Raw genomic sequence first — 22,238 nt, forward strand, 5'->3', positions numbered from 1 at the left:
GCGAGACAGGAACAAATCCTACTAACACAACTAGATGAAAGAAGCAGACAAAAGGAACTGCTCTGGAGACAAAAGTCAAGAATTAGATGGCTAAAAGAAGGGGAACGAAACACCAAATTTTTTCATCGTACAACTATACAAAGAAGAATGAATAATACAATCTCACACATTCAAAACTCACAGGGAGACAAAATGGAGAAACAGGAAGACATAGAGAAAGAGCTCACAAATCACTTCAAAACTGTTCATCAAGAGCCGCCCACAGACAGACAGCGTACTATCAATGAGATACTTCAGCATATTCCTAAACTCATTACAGAGGAGCATAATCAGCTATTGCTAAGACCAGTCACCATTACGGAGGTCGAAGAGGCTTCAAATCAACTGACAGCTGGGAAAGCGCCTGGACCTGATGGTTTCACGTCCAACTTTTACCATCACTTTTGGGACTTAATCAAAGCAGATGTCTGGAATGTGGTCGAAGAATCAAGAGTAATGCATTGGTTACTTCCTTCGCTCAATGCAACTTTCATCGCTCTTATTCCCAAAGTAGCGCAACCAAGCACTCCGGAGAAGTTCAGGCCTATTGCACTCTGCAATGTCATCTACAAAATTATCTCGAAAGTCATAGCCAACCGCCTCAAACCGCTCCTCCCTCTTCTCATCTCACCAGAGCAATCTGGTTATGTAGAAGGTCGTCAAATTCTAGATGGTATTATATTGACTCATGAAACCATCCATTCTCTAAAGAAAAACAAACACGCGGGTATGCTGTTGAAAATCAACCTTTCCAAAGCCTTCGATAAACTCAGCTAGACCTACATAAAACAGATGCTAACGGCCTTTGGATTTAGCCCGACCTGGGTTAGATGGATCATGACCCTAATTTCCTCCCCACTTTGTTCTGTTCTTGTCAATGGGATCCCCTCTAAACCCTACTACCCTTCCAGAGGAATTCGTCAAGGTGACCCTCTATCCCCTTTTTATTTATCATTATGGCTGAGGGTCTGGGTCGTCTTATAAAGCATGTCGTTCATTCCCATGATCTTAGAGGACTCTCTGTTCATGGATCCCCTGCTATTACCCATCAACAATTTGTTGATGACAATATGTTCTTTGGTCATCCTTCTGTAAGTGAGGCCCGAACCTATAAAGCTCTTTTAGATACATTCTCAGAAGCCTCTAGCACCACCATAAACACTGCCAAATCTCAAATTTATTTCTTCCATACTCCTATTGCCACCCAAAGAATCATTGCTCGAATCATTGGATTCTCTCAAGCCAAGCTTTCGTCTCAGTATTTAGGCATCCCTCTCATAGACTCAACCTTAAAGCATGCTCCCTGGCATCAACTCATTGAGAAAATGGAAAATCGGCTCATGTCTTGGACATACAGAACTCTCAACATGGCAAGCAGATTAGTCCTGATAAAGGCAGTACTACAATCAATGCCCCTCTATCTCTTCTCAGTTCTCGTTGCACCGAAATGGGTGCTAAAGAGAATCAGGAATCTGCAACGCAATTTCTTATGGGGTTCCACAGGACAAAACAGAAAATGGGCACTAGTCAAATGGGAAAAAGTTTGCAAGCCTAAAAAGCAGGGAGGTCTAGGCTTACGTGATCCACAACACAGCAATACTTTGATGGGAGCACGGATTTGGTGGCAATGGGTATCCTGCCCACAGAAGCCATGGGCGCAATTATGGACTGCAAAGTATGCAAATAATCGATCGCAACAAGAACTAATAAGGATAACTACCACGCTCACAGGATCCCTAATTTGGAACGCGGCCAAGCAACACAGAGAGGTCATCCATCAGCATAGCTTTTGGGAGATAAGGGACGGGAGGACGGCCCGTTTCTGGATGGATTCATGGCAATAGAGACCCAAAATTGCAACACTCTTACCATGCACAAATCATAATGGAAACGACATTAACCAGGAGGACAATGTAGCACATTTCTAGACTCTCAGCACTATATAGGGATTCAGGCAATGGAAACTGTTGAGGCAAATAACATAGCAAGAAACAGAAGCTTATAACATGGAGCTATACAAAGAGCTCACCAGCAGAAGAATCAGAGTCAATACAGGAAGTGATGTACTCAGATGAGGATATACCCCGAAAGGAACATACACCACTAAAAATGCATACCAGCTAATGTTCCAAACTCAGGAACCAACAGATCCTGCTTGGAACCATATCTGGACTGCAGGGATCTGGCCCAAAGTTTCCACCTTCATCTGGCTGCTGTATCATCAAATAATTCTCACATGGGACAACTTAATCAAAAGAGGATTTCAAGGACCATCCTACTATCCCAACTGTCAAAACAATGAAGAAAATATTCAGCACCTCATGGACTCCTGCCACATGGCCAATCAACTCTGGGAAAAGCTCACTTTCAGATGTCAGCGACCTTGCAGACTTCTTGGGGATATAAAAGGCACCATTCGCAATTGGACTCCAGAGCCCTATAATAGCAAAGTTCTCAACAAGTTGTGGACAATATTGCCAGGCCTCCTTCTATGGACAATCTGGAAGGAAAGAAATAAGTGAATTTTTAAAAATCACAAAACTTCCTTAGAAATCATATGGAACAACTTATGTCAGAACATCAAGGAAACTCTTGCGTTGCATCAATGGACAACTGAGGACTTTCCTACCCAGCCTCAGGAACTAAGCATATGGGCTAACTGGAACATCCAGCTCCAACAAGCACAATTGAATTCCAATAGACCTAGCATTATAACCAGGCAACTTTCACATTGGTTACGCCCCCCACAAAGTATGATTAAGTTAAATTTCAACGGTGCCTCCAAGGGCAACCCGGGCAAAGCAGGATACGGGGGCATATTCAGAAATCATGAGGGCCAACCCCTACTATTGTATTTTGGCTCCATTGGATGGGATACGAACAATTCTGCAGAACTGGAAGGATTGTGGCAAGGTATGAAACTAGCTCACCAACATAATTTTTATCCCATCATTATAGAAGGGGACACCCAAATTCTAATCAATATGGTCACTCAAATCCAACAAGGAAGCACGGCTTCAAGAGTTGCCAAAAGCTGGAGATTAATGGCCAGGATTGAAACAATAGAGAAATGGATAAAAGATAGGAGAGCAATAACTTTTATTCACGTCAAAAGGGACAATAACAAAGTTGTTGATATCCTAGAAAACATTGGGGTGGAACAGGACCAGATCCTACATTCCGGTCTTCTCAACATTATAGATGACCACAATCAATTGCAAGTTTGCACTGACCTGGTGCACAAGGAAGCTCAACCCTCGGATGCGGGTGTTAATTACGGTAATTAAGTTGATGAGACGGGGCGACGGCGGACGGGGCGGCCACTTGGCCCTCTGCAACCTTTCCAAGGTCACCATGAATGGCATTCATGGCACCTCGTAGGAGTCATTTAATGCCTGCTCAAGTCGAGGCAAGGCCATTACCCGCTTAACCATGGAGCCGGAGAACTTTCCTGTTATTCTGCCCCTGATTCACTGTGTATGCCCTCGCAGGCGGGAGAGCCGACTGAACGCACCAGCACTGGGCGCAGATGTTGGCTTGTGAGCTGCATTGATTTGGGTAATGGCTTCCACCATTCCCACACAAACCTCTGTAATTCGGCTCACGACCTCCAGCCCTCTGTAATTTCCGCGCAAAGCTCTTCTGTCAATTCCTCTTCTGCTCCTCCTGACTCTCTACCTGTTCCCATATCCACCATGGTCCGCCATTGTATGCGCAGCCGACGTGGTGGCACGCGAGGCAGAAGTTCTCGTTCCCCTGCTTTGCATAGCCATGACTCTGCTTCCCTTGCATCCTCTGCCGAAAATCCCCACCAGCACAGTTTTGCAGGTCAGTATCCGGATACAAGAAGTGGCAAAGGTAGAGTCGGCCTCCACAGCTCAAGACGTGAAGCTGCAGTTGTTCGCACTGCAACCTTTCCTCTGCCTCCGCATCCTGTTCCTCACACAATGCAGTTTCGGTTTCGCAGCTCTTTGAACTACCCGGTTATTGTAGCCACTGTCTCAATTTCCATTATAGAAGAGACCGAGCAGCATATTCCCATGACCATTTCTACGAAGGAGGCGAACAGAGCTGGCCCGAGCAGGAACAAGGGCAACAATGACGAGTAGGCAGTTGATGGAGGTCGGAACAGAAAGCACGGTAAAGCCATTGCTGGCAATTCGCATGTTGAGATGGGTGTTCACAATGACACGCAGGCCTTAGAGAGCCGTCTGGATGACATGTCGGGCCCGCAGGTTGAGGCTGGCAGCATAGAGGAAGGCCATCAGGCGTTGGGACATGGCGAGTCGAACAACCCGGATGACTGGGCATGTCCAATTGTGGAGGAGCCTGCTCCGGAAGACTTCGAGCAGCGTGTCATGTCTGCCAGGTGGCATTTCTTCTAGTTCTTGGTTTAGCTTTGTCCAGTCTTATGTGTCCTCAGGATAATCTGTTGGTCGGCTGGTCTAGTCAGGATAAACTATTGGTTTTGGTGTTGGTTTTGGTCGGTTGGTCTAGTCAGGAAAAACTGTGGGTTAATTTTTGGATATATTCTGGACATATCTTTGGACTGGTTTCCCCTTTGTTGGGGCAGTCTCAGACAACTATCATGGATGTGTGTTGATTGAGGTCGGGTTCCTCTGTGGCCAAGAATCACTGTAATTACTTTTTTTGTATCATATTAATAGATTAACCTTACTTAGAAAAAATAAAATAAAATAACCAATCGCCTACATCAAAACTTCTTTCACTGCGATGTTGATATCCCTGTTGTTTCATTCGATTCTACACCAAAGTGGCATTATCCTTTAAAAGTTGGAGAACTTGTTGTTGATGCTCGATGTGATCTTTGGACTACTTGAATCGTTTTCTTCTTGATATGTCCTTCTATCTTGAGAGTTTGAGGAGTGGTAATTTCTTCCAATGCACTATAAAATATGGCTAGATTCATTTCTTGATGCTCGATGTAATGTTTCACTTCTTGAACATTTTTCTTCTTGATATGTCCTTCTATATTGAGAGTTTGAGGAGTGGTAATTTCTTCCAATGCATTACAAGATATGGTCAGATTCATTTCTTGATGCTAGATGTGATCTTTCACTTCTTGAACATTTTTCTTCTTGATATGTCCTTCCATCTTGATAGTTTGAGGAGTGGTAATTCCGGCCAATGCATTACAAGATATCGTCAGATTCATTTCTTTCTCGATGTGATCTTTCACTTCTTGAACCTTTTTCTTCTTGATATGTCCTTCTATCTTGAGCGTTTGAGGAGTTGTAATTCTTTCCAATGCTTTACAAGATATGTTCGGATTCATTTCTTCTTTCTCTAGGGTTGTTTCCTGGTGTATATCCTCCTCTTTTGATGTTTCTTGATCATTTTCTTCCTCCTCTTCATAATCTATGTAAAATAATTTCTTCTCAGCACACTTATGACCTTTAGTGTATTTGCTATCACAAATGTAATAAAGTCCTTTTTCTCTTTTTTCCAATGTTGCATTAATCGTTATCGGGATTAAATCGGCGCGTGGAAAAAATCGGGAAAAAATCGTTTGGTACAAAAATATTCATTTTTTTCATTTTTTTTCAATTTTTTTAATATCTAAACCATCTACAACATAAAATAAATACATTGACACATAAATATGATAAAAATCTAATATATAAGATGTTTAATATCATTTCTAGCGCTAAAATCACACATAATATTGAATCATGTCCTGAATAGTAAGTCCTGACTCCTGAGTCCCAACTCAGCCTCAAAATATCAACAAAAAATATGATAATGTATCTCATCATGTCATAATGTCATATACAATAAAATGAAAGTCTAATCCTATTGATTTCCTCTGCCCCTCTTGCGAGAAAATGCCACAGCTTTCCCTTTCCCTCTAGATGTAGATGTTGGTGCCCGTGCTGGTGGAGATGGCAGTGGAGTCTAATGTGCTCTAGAAGCTGAAGAACTAGAAGTAGGAGCTATAGGAGGTAGACCACGTCCTCTACTGGTGGCAGTGGTAGCCCAAGCATGCGGTGTCACCTCCTCCTGTTCCTCCTCCTCCTCCTCCTCCTCCTCCTCCTGCTCCTCCTCCTCCCTCCACTACATCTTGCACTAACCAATCATCAGCAGAATCCATGAGAGGCCTCTCGGCCTCAACCCTCAATGCAGCAATGGTGTCAATCCCATCCAATGAGATGGCATCCACATCAGGTGTCCTCTCAAGTTGCCTCACCCACAATCGAAGATTGTAGTAGACGTAGACCATGTCATTAAGTTGCTGGGACTCCAACCTGTACAAAGATCATGAAATAATAATTAATAATTATAAAAAAAATATTGTTTAATGAATTCAAAAATTTATTTGGAAATTTGCAATATTTTAAATGTTTAAGTGTTAACCTGTTGCGCTTCTTGTTGTGTATTTTTTCAAATACACTCCAGTTGCGCTCACATCCTGAGGAGCTGCATGTTTGGCTGAGGATGCGAATGGCAAGCTTTTGCAGAAGGGGTACCCTGCCACCATACATTTTCCACCATGCATCTACAACAAAATTACAAATAAAATTTTAAATAAACATAAGAAAAAATGGAATTTGAAGAGACAATGAAATTTGAAACAAAGTTACAAACTAAAAAATACCTGGCATTTTAATCGTCCTATCAGTGATAGCCATCTCAAAGCCAAATGTGCCACCTGCCATCCTATATGTCTCAATTTGTTTAGAGATCTCTATACGTTGTTCTGGAGATCGCACCATCTTCTGGACACAGGATAAGAATCCATCCATGATCTCAGCATCAAAATCAAACCCACATGCATAAGAAAATGCAGGGTTCAGGAAAAGCCCAGCAGCATGAATGGGACGATGGAGTGTGTTGTTCCATCGCTCATCAATCACTCCCCATAGAAGGAGTTGTTTCTGAAACCCATCATCTCCCTTATCATCATAGTAGGCCCGAATGGCTTCTTTGGCCCTGTCCATGGCTTCATACAAATAGCCCATTACGGGCTTCTCACCATCAACCAACCGAAGAACCTTTACCAAAGGTTCAGTAACGGCGCACACCTCCTGCACTCTCGCCCAGAAGTCTTCCTGATATGAAACTAGTCTGCATACGGCCTCTCCTTCTGGTTTGCAGCTCATTGGCAAAGCACGCCACTCCTCTGAAAGAAACATTCTCTTCACATCCCACATAGAAATCAAGAGAGATTGAAGAGATATGAAACTGGTGGCAAACCGTGTAATGGCGGGGCGCACCAACTCTTTGTTGTTAGTGAATCTTGTCATCAAGTTAAGCACAGATGTATGATTATATATAAATTTTGTAATGCTTTTTGATGAGTCAACAATATCTTTGACAAATGGAATTTTCCCTATGTCCTCTAACATCAAATCAATACAATGGGCAGCACAAGGTGTCCAAAATAAAGTAGGATGCCTGTCCATAAGCATCCTACCAACAGCAACATAATTTGCAGCATTATCCGTTATGACTTGGACAACATGTTGTTCACCCACCTCCAAAATAAACACATCTAGCAAATCACATAAAGTTCTTGCATCATTGATTTGTGCAGATGCATCAATAGATTTGATAAACATAGTCCCCTTGGGACAACTAACCAAGAAGTTTATAAGGGTTCTCCCCTTTTAGTCAGTCCAACCATCTGACATAACAGTGCATCCTGTTTGTGCCCATGATGCCCTAAAATCCTCCAATCTTTGGGTGCAATCACGCTTTTCATTTTGAAGAATCTGGCCTCTAAAATCATGATAAGAAGGGATTTTGTACCCTGAGCCAACACTGGCAATAGCATCAACAGTAGGTTGGAAAAATGGATTATTCCTTACAATGCTGAAAGGAATATCACTCCAGAGGAGAAATTTTGCCAGCAACTTGTCAGCTTGTTCTTTCTCAGTTCTTTTTAGCATTGAACCGATAGATGGCTGTGAACCAGGTGTGGTTCGAGGAACAAAAAATGATGATGTAGCTACTGGATTCGCTGATGCTGTAGTAGAACCAGTGCCACTTGGCCCACTTCCTTCAGCTGACCTTTTTAGTTGCCTTTTGAGTTCTTCTTTGGCCTCTCTATTCTGCTCTAAAGTTTCCAATGCTCTCATGGCTCTTTGGATAAGTTCAGAAGTTGTATTTGTACAAGGCTCCACATCATGTCCAGGGATTTTTGCAAGGTGAAACTTCAACCTGTACACCCCCCCGAACATCCCCTTTCCACACAACTTGCAACTCAAGTTTACTCTATCATTTGGAGCATCAGGTACACCATATTCCCAGAAAGGATCCAATTTCCTTGGCATGTTTGTTTTTGAACTTTGAAGTTGCAAACTTGAAGTCTTGAATGGTGTTTTGGTGCAGTTGTGAACCTATGGGAAAATAAGGATTAGGATTACAATTTAGCATTTACAAAATTACAAGTTACAAATTTACAAATTACAATTTAGTATTTTAATTTTTAATTTTTACATTGATGATTGTACAATGAAAATCCAAGTTACCCGTAACCCAACCTAAAACAACCATTCCAAAGTTCAAAGTTTCAAACACAAATTACCCAACCATTCCAAACCCAAGTTACCCAACCAAATGGCAAAAACAATGAAAAAAACATAAACAATGTTTCAAAAAAATGAAAACAAAAAAAAATGGTTCCCATAGTCATACCAAGTTACCCAACCCAAAACAATGAAGAAATACAAAAAAATCTTTAAAAACAATGAAAACAAAAGAAAAATGGTGCCCATACCAAGTTTCCCAACCAAAAACAATGAAAAACATACAAAAACAATGTTTTTAAACAATGAAAACAAAAAAAAATTAATCCACATACCGTTTCTATGGAGAAACCGATGGTCTCCTCTTGATTTCCTCCTCTAAGCACTTAGATTTGGCAAAAAACCCTCTTCAGCTTGGTCTCCAAGAGCTCCTCCTCCCTCCGCGCGCGACTGTCCAAATGAACGCATGAAAAAACCCAAAAAAACGTTATAAAACTACGCTGTCACGACCCCGTCGATTTTTTCAGTTTTTATCGCGATTTTTTCGTTTTTATTGTGATAATTTCAGTAAAAATCGGCCCAAAAAAAAAAAAAAAAAATCCGGCGATTTTTTCGTTTAATTATCGCGATTTTATCGGCAGAGGGAAAAAATCGCGATTTTTTCATTTTATCGCAATTTAATCGCAATTTTCACAACACTGCTTTTTTCTTCCAATTGTTGTCATGTAAACCTTGTAAGTTGTGGCATGCTAAATGAAAAAACACTTCCATATTTATAGTTGTGAGTGGTAGGATTCCTTGTTTCCATAATTCCGCTGTCAATTTTTCTTACCAACCTGAATGCCTTCTCTAATGAATCAGGTTCCCAAAGATGAACCTCATGTTGAATGTTATCCTTTAAAGTCCCTATGAAGACATCAATCCTTTTGTTCTCTGGAATATCATTTACCCTTATATTCAATTTTTTGAAATCCTCAATGTGCTCTGCCATTGAACCCTTTTGTTTGAGATTTATCAATTGGCTAAAGAAGGTGTTACTCTTTGTATCCTCATAATGTGCTATCATTTCTTCTGTGAAAATTGACCAAGTGACAAGTGCTTTACGAGAACACAACCCTTTATACCATAAAAATTGATCTGGTTCTAAATATGAAGATGCAATACGTACCTTTTGTAATAGTTGCACCTCATGTAGATCAAAATATTGCTCCATCTGTAGTATCCAATTTACCGGATCTTTGCCATCAAACTTCCTCATATTGTCTTTTCTTGGTTTTAGGAGATCGATATTGAAACGGCTGTAACTCTGTAACTTTGGATTTTCTAGTTCTGAAATCGCCACCTACAGTAGCCCTCTGCGTCCTCTTTCCAATGCCACCAATCTAATCGAAATTGGATTCTCCAAGAAAGAGTTATGCACAATCTCCCACGATGACCTGAGTATAGACGTGTTCAGTAGAGCAAACTTGTACGATGTGCCGCGAGTCACTGTTTCAACCTTAGGTTCTGAAAATGGTACCCAAAATACTACAATCCGCCCTGTTTCTGTAACTTCTTACGAAAATTCAATTTGATGCTCAGAGAGAAAGTTAAGACGATTTTCCCAAGGTGCCCTGTTTGGAATATAATTCGGGGGTCTGCAAAAACCCTAACTTCCTCAGATTATATCTCCGATAATATAGCAATACAGGATCTGAAATTCGGAGCCAAGGTTCATACCAGTTTCTTATCAAATGGGTTTCTTTTTTCGCTTCTTTAACTTCGTAGAGAAAGCGTTATAGCGAACATTCCACAATGACCTGTTTTAAATGAAATTATGGATCTTGCAAAAACCCTAACTTCCTCAGATCATATCTCCAAAAATACAGCGAGACAAGATATGAAATTCGGACCCGAGGTTCAGCAAGATTTAGTCTCAAATGGGTTTTTTTTTCGATTCTGAAATGTCACAGAAACAAATTTATAGCGAAAATTCCACGATGACTTGTTTGGATCAACGAAACCCTAGAATCCAAAGCTCTGATACCAAATGTTATGAAACCGTTTCACAAAAAGATAGGAAAGATAGATGAACGACTTAGAAATAAGCCTCTTCAAGGGGGCAACCTCCTTTACATTACACAAATGAACAATTCTTGGATGATACAAATGACAAAACCTCCTTTCTATACATAGGAGTCTAAGGGGTCATAATATAATCAAAGCCGACATAACAATAATAATGTAAGGTCACAATAATAACAATAATGGGCTTCTATGGGGCACAATAATAACAATAATGGGCTTCTATGGGGCACAATAATAACAATATGGGGGCCACATGGGCACAACAATATAATTAGGGGGTTGTACTAATAACAATAAGGGGTTACACTAGTAGTAAAGGGACCTAACACTAGGACTTTAAGTCTGGCAGAAGCCAAGGGAAATTTTCCTATCGCAAGGAAAATATGTGGTGAAGGTATTGGAAAGATTCGGTATGGTAGACTGCAAGCATGTAACTACCCCAATGGAGCTTGACTTCAAGAAGTTAAGCGATAGTGTTGCTGGACTGTTTTACGAAATGCTACCGAATATCGGAAACTCGTCGGAGCATTAATGTTCTTAGTGAACTCCCGTCCAGATATATGCTTTGCAGTCAACATATGGTTGAACCTCATCACATACATTGGACTGGTGCCATGAATCTGTTAAGATATCTTCGTGGCACAATTACATATGGGCTAAGATACACTGTCGGAGATGTGAGACTACTTGGATACATAGATGTTGATTGGGCAGGCAGTGTGGTGGATCATAAGAGCACTTTTGGGCGATGTTTCTTCTTGGGATCTGCTTCAATATCCTGGATGAGCAAGAAGCAGAAGTCGGTGCCTTTGAGCACCGCTGAGGCAGAGTATATTGCTGCTAGCATGGCCTCCTGTGAGGCAATCTGGTTGCGGAAGCTCTTCAATGAGCTGTTTGGATTTACACTAGATACCACCATGATCCTATGTGACAACCAGAGTGGGATTCGTTTGTCAGAGAATCCCGTATTTCATGATCGCTCCAAGCATATCGATATCAGGTACCACTATTTCGAGATATGGTGCAGCGAGGAGCTATAAGGCTCCAACATATCGATACAGATGAACAGGTTGCCAACATTCTGACAAAGCCCCTAGGAAAGGTCAATTTTTTTTACTTTCCGAGAACGACTTGGTGTCGTTTAGAAACCCTCTGATGAGGGTCCTGTATGATGTATGGAGCTCTTGTAGCTCCGGGGGGGTGCGGGGTACTTCTTGGAGCGACATATGACCACAGGGTAAAAGAATCGAAACCTTCCCTATGATACCCCATGGCAACTATGTAGCAAGATGATTAGTTCTCCTGTGAGGTCTGGATGATGTGTTCTCCATGACGATTATGTAGCAGGATGATTAGTTCTCCTGTGAGGTCTGGATGATGTGTTCTCCATGACGATTGTGTAGCAAGATGATTAGTTCTCCTGTGAGGACAGGATTGATTAGTTCTCCTGTCGAGGCATCCTACCCATGCAATCTAAGACTCATGGGAAGTACCTCTCATCTGATCAATGAGTAGGGAAATGAGGATAGGGACCATAGTAGTACCGATGGACACATCGCTGTATCTACCGTACTCCCTATGCTAGGATGACCTTCATTGATCTGGGATCAATGATACTGGTTTGGGACCAGTGGTAGGAGTTGTACCCACTATGACACTGACTTCAGGTCAGTTGAGACTAGTCTGGGACCAGTGGTACATACTCTGAGACTGACTTCGGGTCAGTGGAGGACTGGTCTGGGACCAGTAGTAGGAGTGGTACCTACTATAACGCTCACTTCGGGTCGGTTGAGACTAGTCTGGGACCAGTGGTACACACTCTGAGACTGACTTTGAGTTAGTGGAGGATGATACTGGTCTGGGACCAGTTGTAGGAGTTGTACCCGCTATGACACTGACTTCGGGTCGGTTGAGACTGGTCTGGGACCAATGGTACACACTCTAAGACTGACTTTAAGTCAGTATGATACATCCTCGATCATTTCTTCTTCTTCATAATTCGAACAAAACAGAGCAGAGCAGATCAGAACAGGGCAGAACAGAACAAAGCAGAGCAGAACAAAGCAGAGCAGAGCAGATCAGAACAAGGCAGAACAGAACAGAGCAGAGCAGGCAGGATAGAGCAGAGCAGAGCAGGGGTCAAGCTCTACAGGGCAGTGCATTTGATGGATGAATAGTAGAGACTGACAGACGAATTGCGATGGAGTTCTCCCTAGTTGAGAGGGAGTGTTAAAATTGGCAACTAGGGCCAAACTCCATGTGGGTCATCTTATTCATGGCTAATAATATTTTTCTTAGATTCCTCTCGTCGAGAGGTGTAGGATTGATCTAAAGATCATTCGATTCTGATAAGTATTTATGGAGATATGAATTTATTTTGATTATGGAATAATTATCAAGCCGACCTGCAACTCATGTAGGCTCAAAAGCCCAACAGTCGCATCTATTTAATCATCAACAGTTGTGTATAAATACAGAAGGTCTTTTCCTCATTTGGACACACTCAACTCATCACATCTCTCTCTCTCTCTTCTGCGCAGAAAAGAGGCTCTTCTCCTACTGCGCAGAAAGAGACGCTTCTCTCACACGTGTGGAAGGAAGGTGCAGAATTTAGGGCTGCAACTACAGATCGGAAGTTTGACCAGCGTTGACCATCTTTCTCTCTCTCTTTAAATTGCGTTGTAGGTGGATCTGACTCTCCTCTGAAGGCCGCATTTTTTGGTGGTGGAATCAAGCCGATCCGACAATCGATTTGCAAGATATTGTCTGCCCTAGTTGAGGGCTGATCTAGGGTTTGCTGCTGCTGATGTAAATCAAATTTATGTACTATTTCTCTCTGCTGAATTATTGAAGATAAAAGAAGATTTGATCAAAGGGTTTCCCCGTATTGGGGTTTGTCTTTGGCTAGCCGCCACATCTTGTGTCTCTTGTCTTGGCTTGTTTTATGTCGATCGTTTAATGTTCTATCTGCGCTTTACTTTATGTACATGTGATTGCTAATCTGTGGATAATAATAAGAAAGATAAGTAAACTGCTATAAGCATAGAACATACCATAACTTAACATAAAGACCCTCCAAGACCTTATGAAACATGCAGAGACAAGTCGGCCTCATGAAGGGTTGTTTGACCACTTGAGAAGTCTCCTCATTCTACATTATACATCCAAAGGAAACAAGAAGAAACTCTGCATCATCGTTAAAGAAATCAAGGTGATCTCCCTCTCATTGAAGAAAGGATCACATCTCAAGCATACTTGAAGAAAGACATCTCTTATCATCTAGAAAAAGAAGTATTGTCATCTTTGAAGAAGGAAGACATCATCAAGGAAGTAATCATCATTAAGAAGACATCTTCAATTGTCAAGCATCATCAAGAAGGCATCTTCAACAAAGGAGTAATGGAAGTCGACATCATTAAGAAGACATCCATTGGAAGATATCATCATCAGGTATCTTCATTCATCAAGTAAGTATTTTATATTTATGCCTGAATCTACTATTAATATAACTTCATTCTGTAAGGAGAGCAACAAACTTGTTGGTTCATCAAACTACCTTGCATAGAAAAAGAGGATAGATTTGATCCTCATAGAGAAAATAGTTATTGAATGTGTCAAGGGTTCAATCTCCAAACCTTCTCAAGAGCAATCTAAATTATTATCGAAGTATATGAAAGGGGAAGTAAGTGCTCAAAGAATCCTCATAGAATCAATCAAGGATTCCCTCATTCCTTATGTTAGCAAAGTTGCAGACATCTAAAGAAATCTATGAAAAAATGGTAGAATTGTTTTTTGTAAGCACTGCAGGAGAAGTTATATCATTGAGAACCAAACTATACAAGATGAAGGTATCAAAGGAAGAAGGGGTAGCCCCATACTTTGTGAGGGTATCTCAAATAAGAGATCAACTACAAGAGCTAGGGGAAATAAAGTTTGATAAAGAAATGACCACCATTGTACTTAATGCACTACTTGATGAATGGGGCAACTTTGTATCAAGTATCTATGGAAAGAAGGAAGCCACTCCATTTAGTGAACTTTGGTCATTATATAAGATTGAAGAAACTAGGTTAAAGGCAAAGAGCGATGTTGGATCAAGTGAACAAGCTCAAGCATATGCAGCTATGGCTAGAAAGAAAGGGAAGTTTGGAAAGTTTGATCCTCGGAAAAAGAAGGAGATAAACATGTCAAAAATCCAATGCTATGAATGTAATGAATATGGCATTTCAAAAGGAATTGTCCTAAACTCAAGAAGGACAACAAGAAGAGAAAGGAAAAAAATGAAGCCCATATCATTGAAGAAGTAGAAGAACCTGAAAAGAAAAAGTCAAATAAGGAAGAAGTGATAGACCTCCAGTATTAGAAGGACTCTCACAAACTTAATCTACTTTTCAAGTGGATTTAAGTTAGCAATCATAGTACATGATAGAAAGGAAGTAGCTCATGGCATCTTCATTGGAAGCATATAAGGACAACCGAAGTAGTAGTATATATGGTTGGACAAAGTCATCTAGCAAGATAGAAGATAAAGAGATCATCATACATCATCATCATTAGAAAATAGCATTTGCAGAATGAAGATAATCAAGATCCTCCACTAGAATCTCTATGAAAAGGTTCACCTCTACTAAGAAGAAGCGACTCGCAAATAGTCCACATTCCACCTTGTATGTGATCCACTGGTAAGGTATGATGACTAAGATGTGTAGCATGTTGAGTTGGTTGAAGTACTTTCATCTTCAAACAAGGAAAGGAATCTGTTGAAAGGAAGTCTAGATGACCACATGAAGGAAGAGGTATGTATTTGATAATAGATAGATAAAGTCATGCCAGTAGATAGAATGGTTGAATGCTCTATCTCATGAGCATGATTGAAGAAGAAGAAACTCTTCCATAAGAATGATACATGAAGGCATGTAGACAGTATGCCTTGAACTCTTCTACATATTGACAAGATGAAATCAACATAATAAGACCTCATAAAGAATATGAGGTGGTTGACAATCATGGTTCCTATGATGAAGGAACTATGTAAAGAAGATCCTGAGAAAGCAATATGTGAAGAAGGTGAAGGAAGAGTTCATGAAAGATGTATCTATAGTCACGTAAGATAAGATAAATGATCAACATCTAATAACTAGAAGGATTAGCTATGACATCTCCATGGAGAAGGTATGAAGACCCTGATATGTATGATGGAAAAAGGAGAACCTTGGTAATGTATGTCTTTGAGATGGATTCATACATATGCAAAAAGGATGTTGATGTTGCAGGAAGCAAATGTCATGATGAAAGGTCATCATAAAAAGATAATTGTGATCTAATGTTCATTTTGATTTTTGAAAGCATCTGGTTGGGTTGTTGCAGGGCTACCAAAAGAGGGTTGTAGAAAGTCACCTACAACTAGTACTCATGAGATTGGATGAAAGATCTTGAAAGAAACATGACTTGGAAGAGGTAGTTGTATGAGGAAAAGTCAGACGATGACTAAAAGATCACTTTCCAATGAAGAAAAGGATGACATGACTATTATGGTTCGTTGAAGGGAAGTGATGGAGAAAGATGGTCGAAGCCCTACGAAGAAGCTCTAAAAGAAGAAGGCTCCATGATGAAGAAGTTGAAGTTCATGACATGATGCCAAAAGGAGGAGCCCTACATGACATGATGCCGAAAGGAGGAGCCCTACAAGCAGCTGATAACACTATGATCTCCACCAAAGAGAGTTGTTGGTAGCAAGTCCCTTGTTAAGAGGGAGCTTGGGCAAGTCCCTTGTTAGGAAGGAGCTTGGGTATATTCCTTACATAGGAATGATTAAATCCTCCCTAGTTGAGAGGGAGAGATAGACACATCATTCTTGTCTTCTTATTATGAAGAAAGAATGGAAGATTGGATAAGCATCTGAATTCTGATACTCTTTGAGGATGTGGTAGGGCATCCAACAGGTAAGAGTAGTCGAAGAGGAAATTCCTTGAGGATGTGTTAATCCAAGACAAGAATGGTCCTAAAAGGACATATCTTGTGAACATTTGGATGGGGTATGTGCCTTAAGAGACAATGATGATGGTGTCTATAAGTCATTGTCTCGCCAACATTGTGCTCGAATCTTGTGGAGAGATAGAGTTGTTAGTCAAGGCCTTGCTATGTAACAATGTTGGTTGGTATGATGAGAAGCAATGAGATAAGTTGAAATAAAAACTTATGAGATGGCTTACCAATCTGACTCTTCTTATGAGAATTCTTCAGTATGAGAATGTCCATGTACCTTGTGTGTATTATGAATACCTCCCTAAATAAGAGGGAGTGTTGAAATGTGTAACTAGGTTCGGTCTTCATAATGTCTAGTGTAATCATGATTTTATGTATTTGATGTAAAGAAAAAAAAGAAATTTTATTATTATTATTTTGTAGCATGGGTTTCATGCTCAAGATCATTTTATTTATAGTTCAAGCACCCATTGAGTGCTTCTAGGGCTTTGTCATAAAGTCTAGGAGTCAAAGAGTCATTGTAATGTGTAAAAAAAAACCCACTGGGCATATTGTATCATGTCAAGAAAATTTATTGTAAAGTCAAAAGTGTCATAAAGACCCTCCAAGACCTTGTCAAACATGCAGAGACAAGTCGGTCTAAATTGTGACAAGTCGGCCTCATGAAGGGTTGTTCGACCACTAAGAGAAGCCTATATATAAGAGAACCTTGACCTTATTTGAGAGGGATCCAAAAAAAAGTTTGTTTACCAAGAGAAGAAGACATAGAACCAGCAAAGAAGCGGAGAGCAAAGAAGGAAGAAAAATCAAAGTATAAAAGATTGTTTTTAGGACTGATTCTCCCACACGCACGAAGAAGGATTAAGGCATCAATGAGTTGCAGCAAGACCAAATTGCAGTCACACTGAAGGAGCCAAATTTAGCAGCAAGAAAGATCAAGGAAGGAAGCCGAGTCAACAAGAAATAGGAAGCAAATAAAGAGAAGGAGAAAAGACTCAAAATTCACCATTATTCTCTCACACGCGTCATCTAGGGTTTCTACAATAGAAGCCGAAAATTGCAGGTCAAGGAGGCCGAAATTACAGTCACAAGTTGCAGGTCTGAAATTTTGGTCAAAGGAGAAGTTGCAACTTCTATAAGTCAAGTTTGACTTGGGTTGACTTTGTAAGAAGCAAGTTCATCAAGGAGAAGTTTGACTTGGTCTTAGAGGGGTCTTTGTCAAGGGTCATAGGTCTTGGAATCCGTCATTTGAAGATTCTATAAGAACAGAACAATTCTTGTGGGTTTTCCTCTCAAGAGGAGAGGTTTTGGCCATGGCTTGCAGCCTACATTTTGTGTCCTGTTGTCTTATTGATCTTCATAGTTTGGTAGTTGTTTGATGATAAGAGCACTAATAATAATCAAGTGAAAGAAGAAGCTAATCAAATTAAGTAAAAATACATCACAAGTAGTTATCAAAATAAGATAAATCACCCTAATCTAGCTGTCCCTAGATTTCTCAACAGTTTGTAATTGCTAGAATTTAGATTCTAGATGGTCGATGCTCGAATGATTAATCATTAATGTAATACGGATGCCATTTCTACCTTCATCAATGTAAAATATGAATGTTTTCATATATTCTGCAACTAATTTGGCACTTTGTATGTTTTTTTCAATATATATATATAACACTCTGTTCCCAAGGATTTTTGGAAAAAGACGCTCCCAATGATCCCGCTCCCTAAAACACTCCTGTGCTCTGTTCCGCTCTTTGGCAACCTTGCCCATACCAAAAAGCATGGATACGAAAGGCATAGTAGGCTGTTTGCTGCAACTTAGTTGGTCCTTAATCCACCAATGTCTGGAAACCAAGGATAGAATTTGCAGATGAGTTTTAACACCTTCTAGTGCCCTCTCTGCCACAAGGAGGAAACGATTATGCAGTTGGTTTGGTTTTTCCCCTAACCAAATGTACCTGATATTGGGTCTCAACCTTTGCAAAGCCCCTCCCCTGTATGAACTGCTAAGATGGTTGGAAGCATTACTAGGAGATACCAAGCCTTGTCCGTTAGATTTCACATTGCCTGGCAGCTTTGCATGGTGAAAATTCTTTACTGCATATGCAAGCCCAGTTACAGTGTCACTTTTAATGATGATCTTCCTCATCTGAAGTTTAATTACACTTTTCAAAATGATTTAATTCATCATTCGTTATTGCCTTCTGCAAATATTTCCACAGAAATATTTGGTGGAGCTCCCCGTATAACATGCAAGGAGCCCCTTCAAATCCATCCTCCCGCCCCAACAACAACAAGAAGCCGAGCAAGGAAGGAGCCATAGCAAATCCAACAAAGGGGAAGGATCTGTAGCTGAGCTCCGAATACTTGATATCTCCCATGTGCAGATATGTGAAAAAGTACACCTAGCAGAAAGTCAGCAACCAAGAGTCCCGAGTCAGAAAAGGTAGATGATTGACCCAACTTCCTGGCATGCAGGAATTCCATGTGATCAAACAGGTTGGAATATGAATATTAGCAGAGAAGCTGTGGCTGGATGGGAGAATCACCTAGCTCGGAAAATCTTGCACTACATAAATGATCAGTTGTTATAAGCAATATTAAGTATAGTTGGTTTCCATATGGAGCTTAAATTTGTTTTCTGATATTAAACTCTTGAAGTTTGGACCTTGGTCCCAATATTGTGATATTTTCGTAAGATGACTCTTAGATGGTTCAGTTTTGTTGTGCATGCCGACCGTGCTTACTGGTTGTTTAAAATTTGAAGTATGAAGCTTTCCTAAGTTTGTCACACGGGGGTACATATTCCCCTAGATCCCTTGGGTTTAAAGGGAAGACTTTATTTGTAAGCCATTCATTATTATTTTTTAATTAAAAGTACATTCTTCAAACTCCGTAAAGTATTCTGCATAACCGGCCTGCTTGTGCAGGGAAAATGGCCCTCAAGAGGTGAGCCATTAACACAAACACTTATGTTCGGCAAAGCTGCGACGATAAATGGGCTCTAATCCACCAAAATCAACCAAGGCGTGCATCTTGCCGCTACCACTAACTCATTTATCGGGGAATCGTTTCACATGCCAACGTCTACTGAACCATGACCCCATTGACAACCTGTTATTTGTTGTGATTAATAGAAGCATCCATATCAAGAAAAGGAAAACTTGATTTCTGTTTTTTAATATTAATCTAATTTAGCTAATTGATTGTAATTTTATCTCATATTGTGGTCTGTTGGAAAAGCATAAGTCTAGCTCCAATTGAATCTGATATGTAGGGTTTAAAACTAGTGTGTCAGTAGAAATGTTATATTTTCCACTTATGTTCAAATCCCATTTGCAGCATGTAGTTAAATGTTGTGGAGGTTGTGAGCTATGATAAACATCTCACTCTACGGGCAGGAAGGTGGGGTGAACAGATACATATAAAAAAATTCAAACATATGGTGTCATAGTACTTGAGTAAAATTTAACATTAAAAACTATAGGCAAATCATTCTGAAGACTACTCAAGAGTGCAAGGAATCAGAAACGAGAAGAAAAATAAATAGTGACTCACTTTGGAAGCTTGCCAGAGGAGGTCCTCTCTGGGTTTCTGCACAAAAACAAAAACAACCTCGAATTTCAAATTGACTTGTCAATGGTATAGCTGCAGCAGATTGATTATTCAAGTGATTAAAATAAAATAAAAAGAAAGGCATTACTTACGCTGTGGGAAGCATCATGACTATATGCTGGTCACCTCGCCGAGACTGTTGAAAATGGGTTAATGGCTTCCAGGTACATTTGAAAGCCCAAGTACTCGCAAATGATTTTGAGGTCTCTAGTTTGAACCGATAAGAACTGTTTAGGGGATGTGAACTGCATAATGTAGCAATGGCATCAAATTTAATTGCAGATGGAGATAGATAAGGACAGTGGAGGTGCGAAGATCGGGGCGAAGTTTTGGCAGAAAACAATGTTGCGGAGGAGAGCATCTGGGCAGCCATAGCTTGCGCTCGCAGTCTTGCCTCGAATTTCAAATGATGCCCTCTTATCCCACTATGCCTCGACCTTTTGTCTTGTTCAGACTTCCGAATACCACAACAAAATTTGGTACACATTCAAGACGGTCGATGAAAATTGTAAGTCGTGCAAAACATCATCACGTTTTCCACAACCTCGCCCAGCTTTCCAACCCTTAATATATATCGTGATGTCACATACTTCTCAAGTCTAATTCAATATTTTTTTTAATTTTAACTCAAAATATATTTATATTTCATAAAATATTTGTGTGGGGAGTATAGTTATACCATCTTTACAAGTATTTTTTATTAGTTCAGATTGATTAGCATTATAGTAATAACAAAATTTTAAATTGTGATATAAAATTATAGCCGGTAAATTTTTCAAAACAGATTAATTAAAAATTAGTACTCACAAAACATGTTTTGTAGGCAAGTTTAAGAAATTGGGGTTAAGTTTAGAATCTCATCCACTTTAAGGTTTCTTTTTGCTAGATGGAACCCTTTATTAGTGAGGAGGTTCATCTTTTTGTTATTGTGCCCATAGACATGAATAAATGATTCGGAATGAAGGCTTCCTAGCATATGATAGATCCTTTTTACAACATCTTGGAGTGTGATGTCAGAAGGAAGAGAGCCATTGATGAGATGGCATAAAAGAATGTAGAGTAACCAATGATAATGAGATCTTGAATGTTTCTCTTCATAGTTAGAGAGAGACCTTGCAAAAGTGCATAGGTTTTTGCTTGGTTATTTATGGAGGTTTGATTCCTAGACCCCACAAAAAGGGGTATTTCTATTAACCCGTGGGGTGATAGATCATCCCCTACCCCGTTCATGCCACCCCTTTGTCCAACCTTTAATTTATCAATTTATTTGCTCAATTTTTTATTTATCATGAAGCATTTATGTTTAAACAAACTTTTTTCATTAAACTATTTGTTTTGTTTTAAATATAGTTTAAGTATAATTAAATGATAAGGGTAAAAGACGAAGTATTTTTATAAAAAGTGTGAAATTATATTATAAAAGTAATTGTAATTGGATAATGTTATCATGTAATATAATATCTAAATAGCAATGTCTGAAATCTTCTTACGAAATTTGAGTATTTTCCTAACACCTAAAATTGGCTTGATCTAATCTATATCTGTTACTTTCATATTGACATGAGCATTGCCCTACAAGAAATCGTTGAAATCTTCCTACAAAATTTGAGCATTTTCCTACCCCCTAAAATTGGCCTAATCTAATCTATATCTATTACTTTTGTATTGACATGAGCATTGCCCTACAAGAAATGGCTTAGCAAGAAACTAACATGACAATACATACTTAAACTAAGGCAAATGAGTAAATTGCTTTTAGGTTCCATGGTCCTTTCCTTCCCTTTGCTCTAGTTGTTTTAGACAGGCATCCTCATTTCTAATCTCTACTTTGACCCAATGGAAAACCAACATGTAAAGAACTAAATTTCTCATAATACATATTATATTCTCACCAATGTTACATCATCATCAATTGATGTAGGATTTAATGATCAACTCATTCTCACACTTGTTTTCCATGCAACCCATCGTGCAATTAATTAGATTTGTCATGGGATAGCTAGACTTTCTTCAATGCCAAATCTCTTATGCATTTTGTTGAATC

The 22,238-nt window shown here is 39.8% G+C and overlaps 1 protein-coding gene across 1 annotated transcript in view; it reads right to left on the reverse strand.

Annotated features, from left to right (window-relative positions):
• The window catches only part of LOC149167400 (ATP-dependent Clp protease ATP-binding subunit CLPT1, chloroplastic-like), a 231,037-nt gene extending 210,294 nt beyond the window's left edge, over positions 1–20,743 (reverse strand). The window contains exons 1-2 of the mRNA XM_089432974.1: positions 20,287–20,743; positions 20,138–20,173 (exon numbers count right to left, since the gene is read on the reverse strand). Coding sequence (XP_089289100.1) covers positions 20,138–20,173; positions 20,287–20,681 — 431 coding nt within the window. The 5' untranslated portion in view covers positions 20,682–20,743. The remainder of the gene's footprint in view (positions 1–20,137; positions 20,174–20,286) is intronic.
• Between the last annotated feature and the right edge of the window lie 1,495 nt (positions 20,744–22,238).

The sequence above is a fragment of the Pinus tabuliformis genome, chromosome 5_1 (assembly GCF_031772625.1).
Source record: "Pinus tabuliformis cultivar Carrire ecotype Pingquan chromosome 5_1, CPIR1, whole genome shotgun sequence".
Taxonomy (NCBI): Eukaryota; Viridiplantae; Streptophyta; class Pinopsida; order Pinales; family Pinaceae; genus Pinus; species Pinus tabuliformis.